General features: G+C 36.7%; 1 protein-coding gene across 1 annotated transcript in view; it reads left to right on the forward strand.

Annotated features, from left to right (window-relative positions):
* The first annotated feature begins 4,672 nt into the window (after window positions 1-4,672).
* The window catches only part of LOC120768920, a 67,050-nt gene continuing 55,733 nt past the window's right edge, over window positions 4,673-15,989 (forward strand). Inside the window, exons 1-2 of the mRNA XM_040095694.1 lie at window positions 4,673-5,759; window positions 10,100-10,749. Of these exons, the coding sequence (XP_039951628.1) occupies window positions 10,557-10,749 (193 nt within the window). The 5' untranslated portion in view covers window positions 4,673-5,759; window positions 10,100-10,556. The remainder of the gene's footprint in view (window positions 5,760-10,099; window positions 10,750-15,989) is intronic.

A 15,989-nucleotide genomic window follows, 5' to 3' on the forward strand; every position in this document is an offset into this window, starting at 1 on the left:
TGATACTAGTTGGGTTTGAGACAACTCCCGCCAACGAAAGCTACACCAATTTTCAAACAATCAAAACAATCAAAACATTCAAACTTCATGAACTCACACAAGTCATGCGTCAAGCAAATGTGGTTTTCTCGACCATTCTAACGAATATCGGAAATGGGGATCGGTTGAATGATGAAGAACTTGCGTTAGTAGAATCAAAATTTATGACAGAAGAAGAAGCCAATCAATTATGCCTCACGGGATTCGACTGGCATATTCTAATGCCACGGTCGACAAATATAAACAACTCATCTTGGCTAATCATCCAGATCAGATCACATCCGCGGCTGTAGACTTCATCTCAGGTTGTGAAAATTATGAACAATTAGAGAGCGCACGTAATGCCCTTGAGAAGAAAACACTACCAGCTGATGTCGGTGGACTGCTACAACTTTTAACACTCGCCATTGGAAAGTATTACATCATAACAGCCAACATCAGAGTTGCTGATGGATTAGCCAACGGTGCCATGGAGAAATTAGATCACGTAGAAAGAAACGACAATGGAGAACACTCGAGTATGGCTAGTATTTCCAAATTGTGGTAAAACTGGAGTAAAAGCTCATATGACAGCACGATCATTCATGCCAGCAAATAGTATCAAACTTTTGGCCGTGCCAATTGCCCGACGAAACGCAAATAAGGTGACATTGTATTTATTTTGAAAATTCTTTATTTATTCTTCCAAATCAATTTCATCCCCTTCAAAGTAATCCCCTCCCGATGCAATGCACTTATGCCAACGGATTTTCCAATCTTCGATGCACTGGTTGTAGTCACTTTCCGGGATGGTCTTTAGTTCCGTCTTCGCTGCGGCTTGAATCTCCTCTATCGTATAAAAACAGTGTCCCCGGAGCGGTCTTACGGCATACGGCAGTATGGGATGGTGCATTATCGTGGTGTAAAAACCAAGAATTGTCTTTCCACAATTCCGGCCTTTTTAGGCGGATAGCGTTACGCAAACGACGCATAACGTTCAAATAATATTCCCTGTTTGACCGGTTGGAAGGAATTCATAATGCACAACACCACGATAATCGAAGAAAACTGTCAACATGTCTTTGATTTTTGAGCGACTTTGGCGCGATTTTTTTGGTCTCGGCTCTCTTTTGGCACCATATTCGCTCGATTGATCGGTTATTTCGGGGTCGTAAGCATAGACCCAAGTCTCATCGCCATTTAAATTGCGTTTTATGACACCCTGGTAGTCGGAAAGCATCGTTTCGCACACTTCAACGCGACGCCTTTTTTCCAAAAAATTCAATGTTTTCGGTAACAGTCGAGATTTGACGCGCTTGAGGTCCAAAGCATCCTTCAAAATGGTATTGGCTGAGCCTTTCGATATGCCAACTTCATAAGCAAGGTCTCTAATTGTTGATCGACGGTTTATCAACACCAAATCTTTGATTTGTTGAACGTGAGCTTCGTCGGTTGAGGTTGATGGTCGCCCTGGACGCTCTTCGTCCTCGACACGTTCACGGCCGGCTTGGAACTCACTATGCCACCTGTAAACATTTTTTTTAAACTTAGCCTCATCACCAAAGGTTTTCTGCACCATCCTCAACGTATCCGCAGCAGAAAATTGATTCCGTAAATAAAATTTAATGCAAATTCTTTGCTCAACAAATTTCGACATCGCAAAAAACGAAAAACTCACTTTTAGAAGCTCACAAAACGACACGTATCTCAAACACTAATGAATATTTTGACATGAAATTTGACACAAATGTGACTGACAGTATTACCAACCTAAAAAAAAATCTCTAAATCCTTCGACGCGCGCAGTTTAACTTCACTTTATTTTTAGGCACAGAAGTATATCTTAATAGACAGAGGAGTATATCAGCTAAGAGAAATCACTTTCCACTCGCACCAGCTTGTGGGTTGACAATTCACAAGTCACAAGGAGGATCTTGAAATGAAATTGTTTACTATTATGAAAAAGTTCAATCTCAAGAGTTAGTTTATGTCGCACTGTCAAGAGCTGTTGCCATTAAAGCAGTTTACATTATACCAGTGAACAAACAGAAACAATTTTATCATGGCATTGGAAGCAATGACAGGTCATGTCGCGCGAAAAAAAATTATTCGAGTTTTTTAGCACAAGAAAATGTTTATCAATAATATCATTCAATGTCAAAGTCTTCGTGCTCATGTTGATGATTTCTCAGATAGAGTGTTTAAACAGTCAAACATCTTAATGTTATCAGAAAGATTTATGAATGACAACGAGCCTCCTGTATCCGTATCAAATTTTGATTTCGTTGTAAGATTTCAACCAAATGAAACAGGAAATCCAGGCGTTGCTATTTATCACAATGAGCAAGACAAATGTCATATTCTCACTCCTCATTTAGATATAAAGGCTCCGTACGCGAGTGATGCTGATTTGACGATATCAACATTAACAAAAATTGGCGATTTGTGTGCGGTAGAATGCAAAATGAACCCTAGCGATAATCATAATACAGTGCGCGAACTTTGGTTAGCCGCACATGCTTTTTGGTGGTTTAACATAAGAGTTATTGTCAAAAGTAACTGAATTTAGAATTTTTCAAAATATTTCTTTATTGGGAAAGAGAAGAAAAAATATTTTTACATTTCAAATGTATTACAGAAACAAAACAGTTTAAATATTGAAAATACAACGTAACTATACGCCAACTTTACTTAGCCGCATTACAAAAAAATTAGATAATTAAGAGGTTTTCACAAAATTTTAGCAAATTTTGCGCTCTTAGTAGGAAGTTGCACCCCCATTCTTATTAATTACTTGGAAAATTCTGGCTGGGATCGAGTCAATTAACTTTTGCAGTGTACCTCTATCCAGATCCAGCCACGCCTGCAAAATTGCTGTTTTTAGCTCCTGCGCGGCTAAGTACTGACGCCCATTCGCATACACAGTCCTTGCAATTATGCCCCAAACATTTTCAATGGGGTTTAAATCCGGACTTCGGGCTGGCCATTCTAGCAACGGTATAGAGCACGAAGCAAAAAATTCTTTTGCCTTCTTGGAAACGTGGATGCTGGCATTGTCCTGCTGAAAGGTAAACGTAACTTCGACGTTATCCTCCAAATACTCAATGAGCACATCATCCAACATCTCAGTATATTTTTCCGAATCCATTTTCGTCGTAATAAAACATAGTTTGAGCTTTCCATGGTAGGAGAACCCACCCCATACCATCACAGATCCACCCCCGAAATTACGGCTCATTCTGGGAGGATTATTTTCGCGCAGATCATGCCAGTAATAACTGAACCCATCAGGTCCGTCTAAATTAAACTTTTTTTCATCAGAAAAAATTACATCGTGCCAGTAATCGGTCCAACTCATATGCTCCTTCGCAAATTTAAGTCTGGCTACTTTATGGACATGCGTAAGTTGTGGTTTTTTTAATTGCTTTTTCCACTTTATGTATCTGTCTGCAGCTAAAATCTTCTGAACTCTTCTTTTTCCAATTGGGAGATTTAATTTTGCTACTATTTTAGAGGCACTCAAGCGATTTTTAGTAGCTTCTTCTTTAATAATATTAACTTGCCGGCGAGTTATCTTGGTATTCCTCCTTGAATTTTTATTGGATATGCCATATTTATCTCCTAATCTCAGAAAATTTCTCACGACTTTCTCTGATCTTTTGATTTGCCGGCTAATTGCTCTGTTAGAAAGACCATTTTACTTCAAAATTTTAATTTGTCCCTTTTCCACATCATTTAAAAACTTTTGTCTAGCCATTTCAATCACACTGTTGTCAACTGAATATAATCAAATAGAATAAATGTAAGTGTTAACAAAACTTCACAGAAAAATATTAAAAACACAGAGAACTTACCGCAAAAATGAAATCCTCTACCTCAGGAACTATTTGACCGTTATTGGGAAAATGCTTTACGCAACAACAACAATATTTTTGATTAGAAAACTCAGATCTAGTCTAGAGGACTTTTTAAATACACCTAAAGCACTGTGAGAGTGAATATTCGGTGCATTCATGTATATATCTTAACCCAAAAGCGTTTCTATACTCAAATAATATTTATGACAGGAAACCCTCTCTCCTTTAACAGTTACCATAAAAAATTTCCCTTTATGTATTAATTTCCCTATAATATTGTACAAAACTAAAGCGCTGTAATTATAGTTTCAAATGTTGGGTAAACTGTTAAGGCAATGTTAGTTTTCATTTGGAAATCCTGGCCCGACAAAATACATCTCTCACTGGAATATTTTCTCAGCGCTCTCACGATGAAAGAAAACTTTGAACTTTTCTTAAAGCAGCTTCTTCAGGTTCGCTGCATTTAAAACGAAAGCGATTTGCAGACAAAAGGCGCAGTGGCTCATATTTGGATTAGAGTTTAGCGAAGGACACTGAAGCTTTGAAATAGAGAGAAAATGAAAGCTATTACAGATGTGCACTAGTATATGAGGACACACGAATGCCGAAATACGTTGTTTCGAAGCGCAGCCGATGTTGACTGAACGCGTTTTATACCACCATCAAATTGTATCGTTCGTTGCGCACGAGTCGTGTGCTCATTTGTATTCGGTTCGATTCGTTGTGTGCGTGGAAGACAGTCGCAGGTGAAATTTTACGAATGGAGAGCAAAGCTTTTAGTTGATTACAGCAGTCAGTCCTGTGCGGTTAAGTTTACGGTTTACACGAAGTAACGGTGTATACTAAGCAAACGCGAATACGATAAATGCCAACGAGGACATTTATAAGACAGACGCGAATAACGAATAAAGGGTACGGTTTAAGACTGCGGAGCGAAGTGTAATAATTTTATTACATCCCACTGTCGCTGGGATGGTGGTGCGGTCGCTTGATGTAAAAACATAAATCTTCATTCAACGAAGCAAGTAAACGCGGATAAAAGTAAATTCTCAAAAGTTACAGTAATGTGAAATTTCTCTTGTGTACGTTTGTGGCATCCGAAATTACCTTTGTAGGAATGTGAATGCTTTGTGCGAAGGAGTGCAAAGGTATGTTTTTGGTGCATATAAGCAAATAGTACTTGTTTACCTGCAGCAATAAGGTGGCCAGTCTGGGCTTATTCACTTAGCCGTTAGAAAAGTGCCGGCCCCGACAGATTTAAACGTATAAATTATGAATGAAAATAGTGAAGGCAAATATAGCAAAAACAACGCTCGTAAAGCTAAGTGCGTGACAACAAATAATTTGTTATTGCTTTGTAGTAATGGCGGCGGCGGCTCCGGCTAAGCCAACTCCAGCGGAGATAGCGTTGACGTTAACGCTGACGGTCGTTCCAATTGCGGTTGATGCGCGTACGTCGTGCACGTTGGCTTTGTTGATGGCGTCTGTGGCGGCAGCGATAGCGGCTTAAAACCGCACAACAAACACTCATTCCGCGCAGTTAGTTTGCTAGCCAGTCAGTCAGCTAGCTAACTCGTCTAACTGTCCTAGCTAACTATCGTAGTGCCTGCGTATGCGGTTATCGTGCGCTCGTTTATGAATTGTTGCTTCGAATTGCTGATTGTTGTCGCTTTGCGTTTGCGGCTGTGTGTGCGCGTGTGTGTACGTGTTTAGTTAGCGGCAAGTGCGTGCCACGAGTTTAGTACTTGCCATTTACGTACGTGGATTGGCACGATTTTATAGTGCGAGTAGCTCACGGAAACGGCTTATTGAGCGTTGTTGCTGTGCGCCTTTTCGTGTGATGTGCGGCAGCAATTAGTACAAATATACAGCATTAAATTCAAAGTAAGTGTTTGCCAAAAACTTGCCATTTGAGTAAGCGAATAAAATAAGAGTTACTTTTCTTTAACAAATCTTGAAAATAAAGTTCATATACACTTTACCATATATTGTATATATAGTATATGTATATAGTGATATCATGTATATAGTATATAAAAAATTGTGAGTGAGGCGTACTATTACGACAATATTAGCTCCATATTTACACACATATTTAATAAACTTTAGTGATTCGTGGCTATTTAAAGCCAAAAATATTGGACCTCTGGATGGTTATCAATTCTTGATATGAAAATGCCTATATTTTGTGATACTTCTCGCTTTTAATTAAGTAAAAAAAGTAAATATACAAAACTCATCAATTTCTAAGAAGCAATGGTGTGAAATATTGCAAAAAATCTTCAAAAATTATTTTACAATGAACTTAACGGAATATATCAATACTCCTCTATAATAAACCAACTGCGCCCATTTACGTCACCTAATTGATTAGAAAAATACCGCGTTTTCCAATTAGAATTATATGATTTCTGTATGTCGTTTAGGCCATTTTTAATATGTCATGATCTTTTTTTTCATTGTATTCCGTAATGTTAATAATTCATCATGGAAAGATATACGCAAGAATAATGCTTACAAATTCTTCCATTTTAACATCAAAATAATCGTTCTCCAACTGCAACTTTTTAGCGTTTTTGCCATTTTATGGTTCTAGTAGTCGCTCACGTGTGCTCGATGTTCGTCCATGAGACATTGAACAGCTCGAAGTAGTGAAAATATTTCTGCCTGAAGTGTTGCTGAAGACCGAATTTGTCGATTCCAAGACGGTCTCAAGAATTGGGACTGTCTCAAACCACAACCTGGCGGATTTTGAGAAAGAAATTGGGCTTGCAGCCGTACAAAATTGTTCCCACTGAAGAATTGAAGCCATTTGACCACTAAACACGTCGTCAATTTGCTGATTTTGCCTTTGAACTACTTGAAAACGATAATAATTATTTGTGAAAAAAAATTTTGAGCAGCCTTTACATTCACTTAAATTGACAATGTGTGGTCTTTGGTCTTGTGGAATCATCCGTATTTCTTTTGAAATGAAGCTGGTATCACCGTCACTGTCAATGGAGAGCGGTAGAGATCCATTAGCAATTAGAAGAAGTTGATCTTGACCATATCTGCCTCCAACAAGACGGGGTTGCATGTCACTCAGCACAACAACCGAATTATTGCGAAAAAAGTTTGGAGATGTGATTAGTTCAAGAAATTGTAACAATTAATGGCCTCCTAGAAGTTGTGGTTTAACACTATTAGACTACTTCTTGTGGGGTTATTTAGAGTCATTGGCCTTTAGCAATAAAGCAGCTTCTCTTTAAGCTTTAGAAGTCATCAATTAGAAGGGTTCATCGAATTTGTTCCTGCAAAAGGAGTTGTGGAGGCCATTTGAAAGATACTATATTCAGAACCTTATTTTATCGATTGTTCTTCACATTAAATAAGAAAACATATGAATGAACATATTTAATATTTCGTAAAAATAACACTTTATAAAAATTAAATAATGTATTGAGTGTTCTTCGTGAAAACTCACCTAAAACATTTACAAAATATAAATATATGCATTATTATACAAACGTGTCTATTTTTAAGTCTACCTTACTTTAATTAATTTTTTTTGTAATAATAATTTACAAACAAAAAAAAAACAACATCAAACCAAATAAAACATTCGTTACAGAAGAAGTACCGCAAAAAAATAAAACCTGTATATTAAAAGAGAGTGCAGCATATACAAGTATAACATATTATGTTAATAAAAACACAATTTTCCGTAAAATTTATGAATTTTCACGAAAGGTGTAAAATATGGCAGTACTATTATTTTACTGCCACTCTTAAGCTGCGATGTTTTTCCAAGTGCCTTCTTCAGTCACGGCACTGTTACCTGAGAAAGTGCTCACTTGTGCTGGCCTTCTTTGCAGATGTAAAGGATTATTTATGATTTCACTCACATTTTGCTTTCATTGATTTTTCTCCAGCCCCACCCCGTTCTTCCACTTACTCTAGAGAAAATGCACGTTTAATGCCAGGCATTTGCCGTTCTGTTATCGACCTTGTTTTGCATACGAAAATAGCATGGTGCCCCCTTGGATTATTCTTAGCCTAGAGCAATATAAAATATTGAATTTATGATAAGCGTGTAACCAACACGTGCACCCAAATCCTTCAAGCCTCCAGCAAAACTCGCTGTATGTGTAAATATTTGCTGCCGTTATTCGCCAAACACTCGCAGGTGGTACGACTAAATATTAAGCTATTATAGACGCCTACTTTCAGCTTTTATCTGGCTTAATATTATTTGCGCCGCACTTAGAAGGGAGTAAAAGCCTTCAATTATTTCCTTTTTTATGAATTATAATATTACTTTTTCGGTTGGCGCAAGCAATTTGTAAGTGTTTCCGACTGTCATTTCGGCGCTTTTAATTGAGATAATAAACTGTAATATATGCAAAGGTTTCACGGTAAAATTCTGACGGATTTATTTTTATGCGGTGAGCTTTTGATACTCTTAATTTAGGTTTGCGGAAGTTCAGATAGTGAAAGACTCAAAAGGGGTAAACATACATACAAAGAATTAGATGCTAACACAACATTCAAGGAAGAAAATTTCTTAAATTTCTTGAATATGTATGTGTTATTTTGAGTTATAATTTTCTTTACTTTCTTTCTTCGCTATTTTTCAAAGGTTCATTACTTGGAAGTAAACAATTATGGCAATCAAGATGAACCATTCTTAATCATTAAATATTTAAAGACGCCTCCCTCTTCTTTTCCAGACCTCAAATCGCCCGTATACTACTTTTCCTTTATTTTTCTTTTTTACCTTTATTTTCCGATGACTTTCAATCTACTTTCAATTTCTTTCTTTTTCCAGAGGACTTGTAAACTCGAACAAATAGTTCAAAATACAGCTTTCTAAATATTTTTTCAAAGATGTGTTTTGCTGAATTACTTGATGTAAAACGTTTGTAAATATATGGTATACTGTACAAAATAAAGTTTACTACTATGATCAAAGACAAAGGTGAATTTTGTCCATTTCATTTCCTTCAAAGTGGGGGGACTGCAATACACTTATGCCAATGTACTTTCCAGTCCTCATAGCACTTTGAAAAATCCTCCGACGTGATGGTTATCAGAGCTTTCTTTCTTCGATTCAGCTTATATACAAGTATCCTCAATTGAGTCAAAACAGTGTCCTCGGAGTTGTAACGTGAATTTGCTGAATAGCCAGAAGTTACACGAAGGTAAACCAGGCGAATGCGGTGGTGCGGTGGTGGATATTAGTTGAAAATGTGGCGAAGTGGTCACAAATAACCAATGCAGATGGTGCATTATCGCACTTCTTTGTTCAATAAAGCCTCACAAAACGACGCGTATCTCAAATACTAATGAATATTTTGACGTGAAATTTATCACAGATGTCACTAACAGTACTACCAACTTAAAGAAAAAAATAAAAATTTACTGATTCGAAAAACACTCGAAGTATAAGTTAAAAATTTACCTTTAAATTTGATCACAGTAGTACATGTTTTCTTTATTTATATTTACAATATATAATACAGCAAAAATGTCGACTGGTCTAGTTGTCTACAGGCAGTAGCCGGTAGCCACGCGTCATACAAATCGAATTTTTGTGGATAACCACATGGACTAGTAGTCGTAAATAATTAACTCTGTCTATGAGTTTTGTCTATGTCATTTAGTTGTGCATCCACCCTAGACCCAAATAGCCCTGGGTGCACTCTTTTGATACACAATCTTTAAAATCTAGTTAAAATAAAATTTTGTGTCAGGTTTGTGATGGAGCTGGGCATCCACGGATAAAATGAAAAACAGAGTTCTTATTCCCATCTGGCTTGCAGCTGCCGCAAATATTGTTATGAGGCAAACTCCATTTTTAGCCTTTCTCCAAAAAGCCAGTAGCATGTCAATGATCTGTATGTAAAACAGCCTTCAAATCCGAAAAGCTTTTAAAATGGCGTCATTATTTGCTTGCAATGGGCTTATGAGCAGCATAACTTACCAATAAATTATTGACACTAAAATTGTAATGATATACATTCGGCATTTTGGTTAGTTGGTTTCAACTTTGGCAGTTCGTTTTGCTTTCCAGTTTCAACTACCTTTGCTCTAGTAAATTTAATTACAAACAAAATGTTTTGGTATAACAAAATACTTTAAATATTTTACAAGATACGATACAAAGATTTTTAAAAATAATCCATTTCCATTTCGTATCTATTACATTTATTTATTTGAAAACTTTATTTTCTTATTTTCAGGTTATCGCAACTACTACGTAATTATTTTGAAGTAATTTACGTACATCCAAATGAATAAATAAGATCAATCACAACAATAATTATGACCAGAAAATAAGGGCAAACACTTTTGAAAAATAAAAAATAAATGAATCTGAAAAAGAATAAAAGGCAATACTATTACTGAAGAAATTGCTCCTCTGTTTCTGAAATATCTGTAAATGTGTACATATCACTAACTAATATCACCGAATACTTTTGCTAAAACGTAATACATATGTACAAATGTATATATGTGAAAATATAATTGGAAAAATGCAAAGCAGAAGCAAAATAGAAAACGAACGGGATTTGTGTTAAAACGAAAATAGACGAAACGCCAACATACAGACCGAAATCTGTTTTAGCCGGATTTTCAACCGAATAATAAAACCAAAGACGAAAGCGGCTTCAAAAGAAAAAATCATCAATATTTTGAATGTTCGCTAGCAAAACAGATTTTTGCATTCGTTTAATCCAGAGCTCAGCAGCACTCATGGCAAAAGTAAGAGCATTCAACATAGCCGATACTGTTGTTCGACGCAGCAACGCTAGCACCGGCAAGTCCTTAGGCGCTGTGGCGGCTATCTCGCTCAAATGGATTCTCCTATGTTCCTGCTTCACAGTGTTCGGTAAATTTCAATTTTTTTGTGTTAAAAAAACATGCAAAACTTGTACAAATAATAATGTGTTGCTCGTTGTTAGAATGCTTATTAGATTTTTAATTACTTTTTAATTACTTGTAAGCATATTACATTTGTAGTCCTATTGTCTATTTACTTATGCATGTGTGCGCGCTTTGACATGGTGATTACCTGTCTCTTTAATCAAGCTAAAACATTTTTATAGAATTATGTTATATGCGTTTTCAACGCGCCCAAAGGGCTGGTATTAAAAATTGTTTACGAATGAGTATAGGTATGGTATAATTGTAGCTGTCGGCACAACACATATAAACCGGTTCAAATATAAACAAATGCGCAACATAACTCACGGATGTTTGCTGTATGTCAATAAAAAAATAAGGCCATTAACTAACTACCCTTCCATTTAGATTATTACTCTCCGATGGTAATTTCATATATGCATTGTTAAACGAACTGTTTTTTCCAAACTTGGCTGAGGAAATTCAATTATCCAGTTTAAGCCAATCTGCCGACAGCGATAGCGGTGAATATATAGTGTACATAATTACATACATACATATGAAATGATTACCATGCAATTACTGGTATTTTTAAGGACAAAAAGTTATTAATTTTCTCACAGGCTTCTGCTGGCATACAAAAACAATAATAAATGGTATCAGTAATGGTATATGTTGTTTAGCTTTTTTCGGGATTGTGCTGCTGGCGGATGCCTTCTATATGGTAATTGGTATATGCATTGTAACATTAAGCCCAACCTAAGAGCATTTTTCTGTTCATTATGTACCTGTACGTCAAACAAAAAACCTGCGGTGTATAGCCCAAAGTACTTGGGCTTGGTCACTCTCTTCTCTTTTAACGATAATTTGAATTATTAAAATTGCAACAAGACTAATTTTATCCAAATTTGATATTTCATAAACCACTTGACTGATTTGATTTCATTTGCCTTATAACATCTCCATTACGTGTCTCTTTCTCTTACATGATACACTTAGGAAAATGCTGAAATTGGTTTATAACCAAGCCTTCCAGTGTTAGACACCTTCGGGTGCATAAAGTTTGTCCATTCTAGGTAAAAATATACATTTTACAGGTTTTCGTTTTATGGGCGCTACAGTGTTCGGATTATGACCATCTACGAATTCATCGCTCCTTTTTGCCAAGGAACACATCTACCAAGTTTCATTACGATATCTCAAATTTTTATTCAAATTCAGGTTGCCGGGTGGACCGGATTTCAACTCGTCCCGTCATCCTGATTATTTATATACGTTACTATCTCGATTAATTTAAGGTGATACAAGCATCCGTTAGGTGAACAAAATTAATGTACTCTGCAGCGAGTAGTTTTGTGGTTAGTAAACATATCTTCTCCAAATCTAATTCTAGGTATGTTAAAACTAAAATAATTCTCATGCAAAAGAATTCGACATAATTTCATATGCTATTTATATATCAGTGGCGGATCCAGAAACGATTGTACATATTTGTCCTTCGATTTGGGTTTCAAACTTATTATTGCGAGAGAAATACAGTACAAATGATGAAACAAAAATTATCAATTCCAATTTTTAGGTAAACAAAGTGGTTATAATCGAAAAGTCAACCATATGCTTGCATTACATAGTGGCTCATTTTATTAAAAATTCAAACAGAAAAATCCTTTTACATTGCGTGTTTCATAACGCAGAACGATGACTGCCAAGTTTTGCGAATCTTTCGATGACTTCTTCGGCGGTGATTTCGATGTCATGATGCGTATGAAGCAACGCTAATCCAACTAGTCTTTCTTGAAGCATGGTCGTCCTAAGCCATGTTTTTATGCGGCGAAGATAAGAGAAAGAACGTTCAGAGCTCGCGTTTGTTACGGGAAGTGTACAGAATACTCGGAGATAGGTGTGGATTGTTGGGAATATGTCGACATCACATTTTCTTAATGTTTCCAGTGCAGAAGTTGGAATTTCGCTGCCTTCAATTTTTTGTTGCTGCGGCCAGTGACATTGCCAGTAGCATAATTCACCTTTGAATTTAAATTTTTGAGACAGAGGTATGTAGACAGAGACCCTGTAGTAATCTTCGCAAGTTTTCACGTCGTAATTTTCGCGTTTCGTTTGTCGACCACGTGTTCTCGGTTTCGCTTTGTCAACATCGAGTTTTTCCGCCATTTTCTTGGCTTCTGAATAAATCAATCGGAATATTTCATCAACTTTTTCCCTCTTTTTTTCCAACGTGGCAAGCAACGTCCCAATCATTTTTGATGCCTTCGCCAAACCAATTGCTTCCTTTTGAAGAACCGATATGAGAATTGTTGCTTTACCTGCTGTTTCTCTGTTCTTCCACTCACTCGGTAACTTCGCAACAAATTGAAAGACAGCATCGTGCCTCTCTACCCATCTTGATTCACACAACTGGACAATTTTTTCACCAAGTATCTTTGCAAATACAGTCACACGTTTTGGAAATGAGTTCTTGAAGAATTTGTCGACTTCTCGTATAGCACTGGCAACGTTTTCGATTAATCATACTATCACTGACTTTGAAATACTGTCGTTGAGTTTGTGCGAGAAACACGAAGTGTGACCGCATATCCATCAGTCCCTATCGAAGCGCATTTCTCCATTCGGAGATTCATTTTCTTCATGTCTCCAAGAACAATCCCCTCGACGGCAGATCCACTTAGAGACAATTCTTCATCGGTTCGGTAATTTTTTCCAACAGTCCTGTAAGCCGTTAATCCATCTTCATCCTCGCTTTCTTCTGATTCTGTGCCCTCCCTTCTTCCAAAGTTGACCGAATGCGTCCAAAATAGATACAAAGTCTTCTCGTATGCATGCTTCGCAAGAAGAAAAATCGACGTATCTGAGTACAATGCTAATCTGTAACGAGAAACATTATTCTTCTGTAAATTTCTCTTTATTCAATTATTATATTTTTACGGAAATTCTACTTCTACGTAATAATTGGCAGGATGAAAGTATGAGCTTTTCCCGACAAATCTGGAGATTCATCGAAAACAATCGTGTAAAACTCAGCACGAGCCACTAGTTGCAAAATTTTGTCCAGTATCTCTGCCCTGCAGCATTCAATTAGTTGGTTCTGAATCGTTTTATTGGTATAGGTCGCTCTTGAAGATGTGCTCCCAAAGTGATGCTCCAGAGTTGTCTCACCTGAATCTCAGCAAAGCCCTGAAATTCCCTTCGTTTTGCACGGGCGTTTTATTTTTTCGAATATCTCCGTCATCCCTATGCCCACGAAGTGGGATGTTCTGCTTTCCGCAAAAAATGACCGTCTTCACAATGGGGATGAGTCGTTTTCTGTTCTCTTGCGTTTGCGAAAGATGTTTTTCGTCGAGAAGATTGCGGACGCTTCGTTGTGGATTGTGATAGTCTCTCACAAAGTCCTTCCCCGTTGCCATTGCATTCTTATGGTACATATTTTGAGAATGAGTTTCTAACACACTCTTGATCCCAACCAAATTTTTTAAATCAGTCAACGGCTGCGTGACAAGTACTCCAAGCGGAGTATTTCCCCGATAACCTCCTTGATTTCGAGGCGTAAACCATGGACAATATTTGCAGAATAGGACTTTTCCCACGTCAGAGAGTACGAGCCACTCTGCATGAGAATCCAAGTGCTTGGAAGAGACGTAGTGTTTTATTTCTTTGTCAGAAACAACTCTCGACGAAAATGGGAAAGTATAATTTTTTGGAGGAGTCCAAGGATTTTCAAGCAAAATTTGTTTGACGTCACCGTCAATTTTTTGTCCCACGAAATTACCAACATCATTGGAAATGTTTACAGCAATGGTAGAAACTTGCGCAATATCGGAGTTTTTAGACGAAGACGGTGTTTCGCTGCCCGAATTGTCAATGCCTTCATCATGTTTAGGTTGACTGTGCGTCACTGCACCAGGAACCTCGTTTTCTTTTCGATCTACTGTCGCAAAATCTTCATCTAGTTTTCTTTATTTCGCAGGTGCAAAGTAGGTCGAGATGGACTTTTGTCGAGATGAGGGTTAAATAAGAATAAGTCATATAATCCAATTTATGATAGTATCTTGTTGTGCTTTCCATAGTGTATTTGGTGAGAAGAGTGTCACTGTTGTATTTTCATTTTTTTTATTGCAGAGAGTATTTTTCTAGGAAACAAGTGAAATTTTCAGGTTCTGCGGTTCCAAGGGGGGGAAATTTCCCTAATTTACACCCCAACCCCCGCATCCCCCCCCTCCCGTGGATCCGCCACTGTATATATCATATATGTAAGTAAGTAAATTTGTCGAGACACACTACAGTTATTATCCGCAAATATTTGTGGAAACTTTGGTTGATTTAATGACTCAAATAATATTATAATAAAATAAGGAAAACTTTCGGGTTCAAACCATGATCTGCACTGTGTTAAATATTGGGAATTGTAACTCAATTAAAAAATAATAATAGTCAGTTTAATAAAATTTGAAATCTTTAAGAGGTCTTAAACTGGAAAACATACATAACTTGATCTGACCACAGGTTTAAATATCTTTTGTCATGAAAATATAATATGAAATCTACGTGATTTTAAGCATACATATAATATTTTTTTGTAGATTTAATAATAATACAGTACAACAGCTAATCTGGGGGGTGAGAAATTCCAAGTCAGGCTGATGGTACTAGGTCAGTACAGTAAAACCCTCAAAGGGTTTGGCGTTCGTATGTGTCAGTTTTTTTATGACCTTTTAAATTTTTTCTTATGTTATAGTGAATGAAAATTGGGTACCAAATATAGTGTGTAAAAGCTGCTACAACCGTCTAATGGATTGGAAAAATAGATAATAGTGGTTCGCGAGTTATGTTAAACTACATTTTTGCCAAAATGTTACAACTAAGCGAAAAAACATCAAGATAAGGAAAAAATTCAAAAGGTCATAAAAAAAACTGACACATACGAACGCCAAACCCTTTGAAGGTTTTATTATACTGACCTAGTACCATCACCTTGACTTGGAATTTCTCACCCCCCAGACAATAATCCCAAAAATGTTACACAGTGTAATTAGTTCCACTTTTCAAAAATTAATTATGTTAATACACAGGCAAAGAAATACATTCAAACACCTTGAAGACTGTACTTGAGTTTTACGCAAGCTATTGCAAACACATATACATATATATCTCTTTATTAAAGTAATAAACATATTAAATTTCAGAGCCTCACGTTCCACCATAATACACTCAATA

The sequence above is a fragment of the Bactrocera tryoni genome, chromosome 2 (assembly GCF_016617805.1).
Source record: "Bactrocera tryoni isolate S06 chromosome 2, CSIRO_BtryS06_freeze2, whole genome shotgun sequence".
In the NCBI taxonomy this organism is placed as follows: Eukaryota; Metazoa; Arthropoda; class Insecta; order Diptera; family Tephritidae; genus Bactrocera; species Bactrocera tryoni.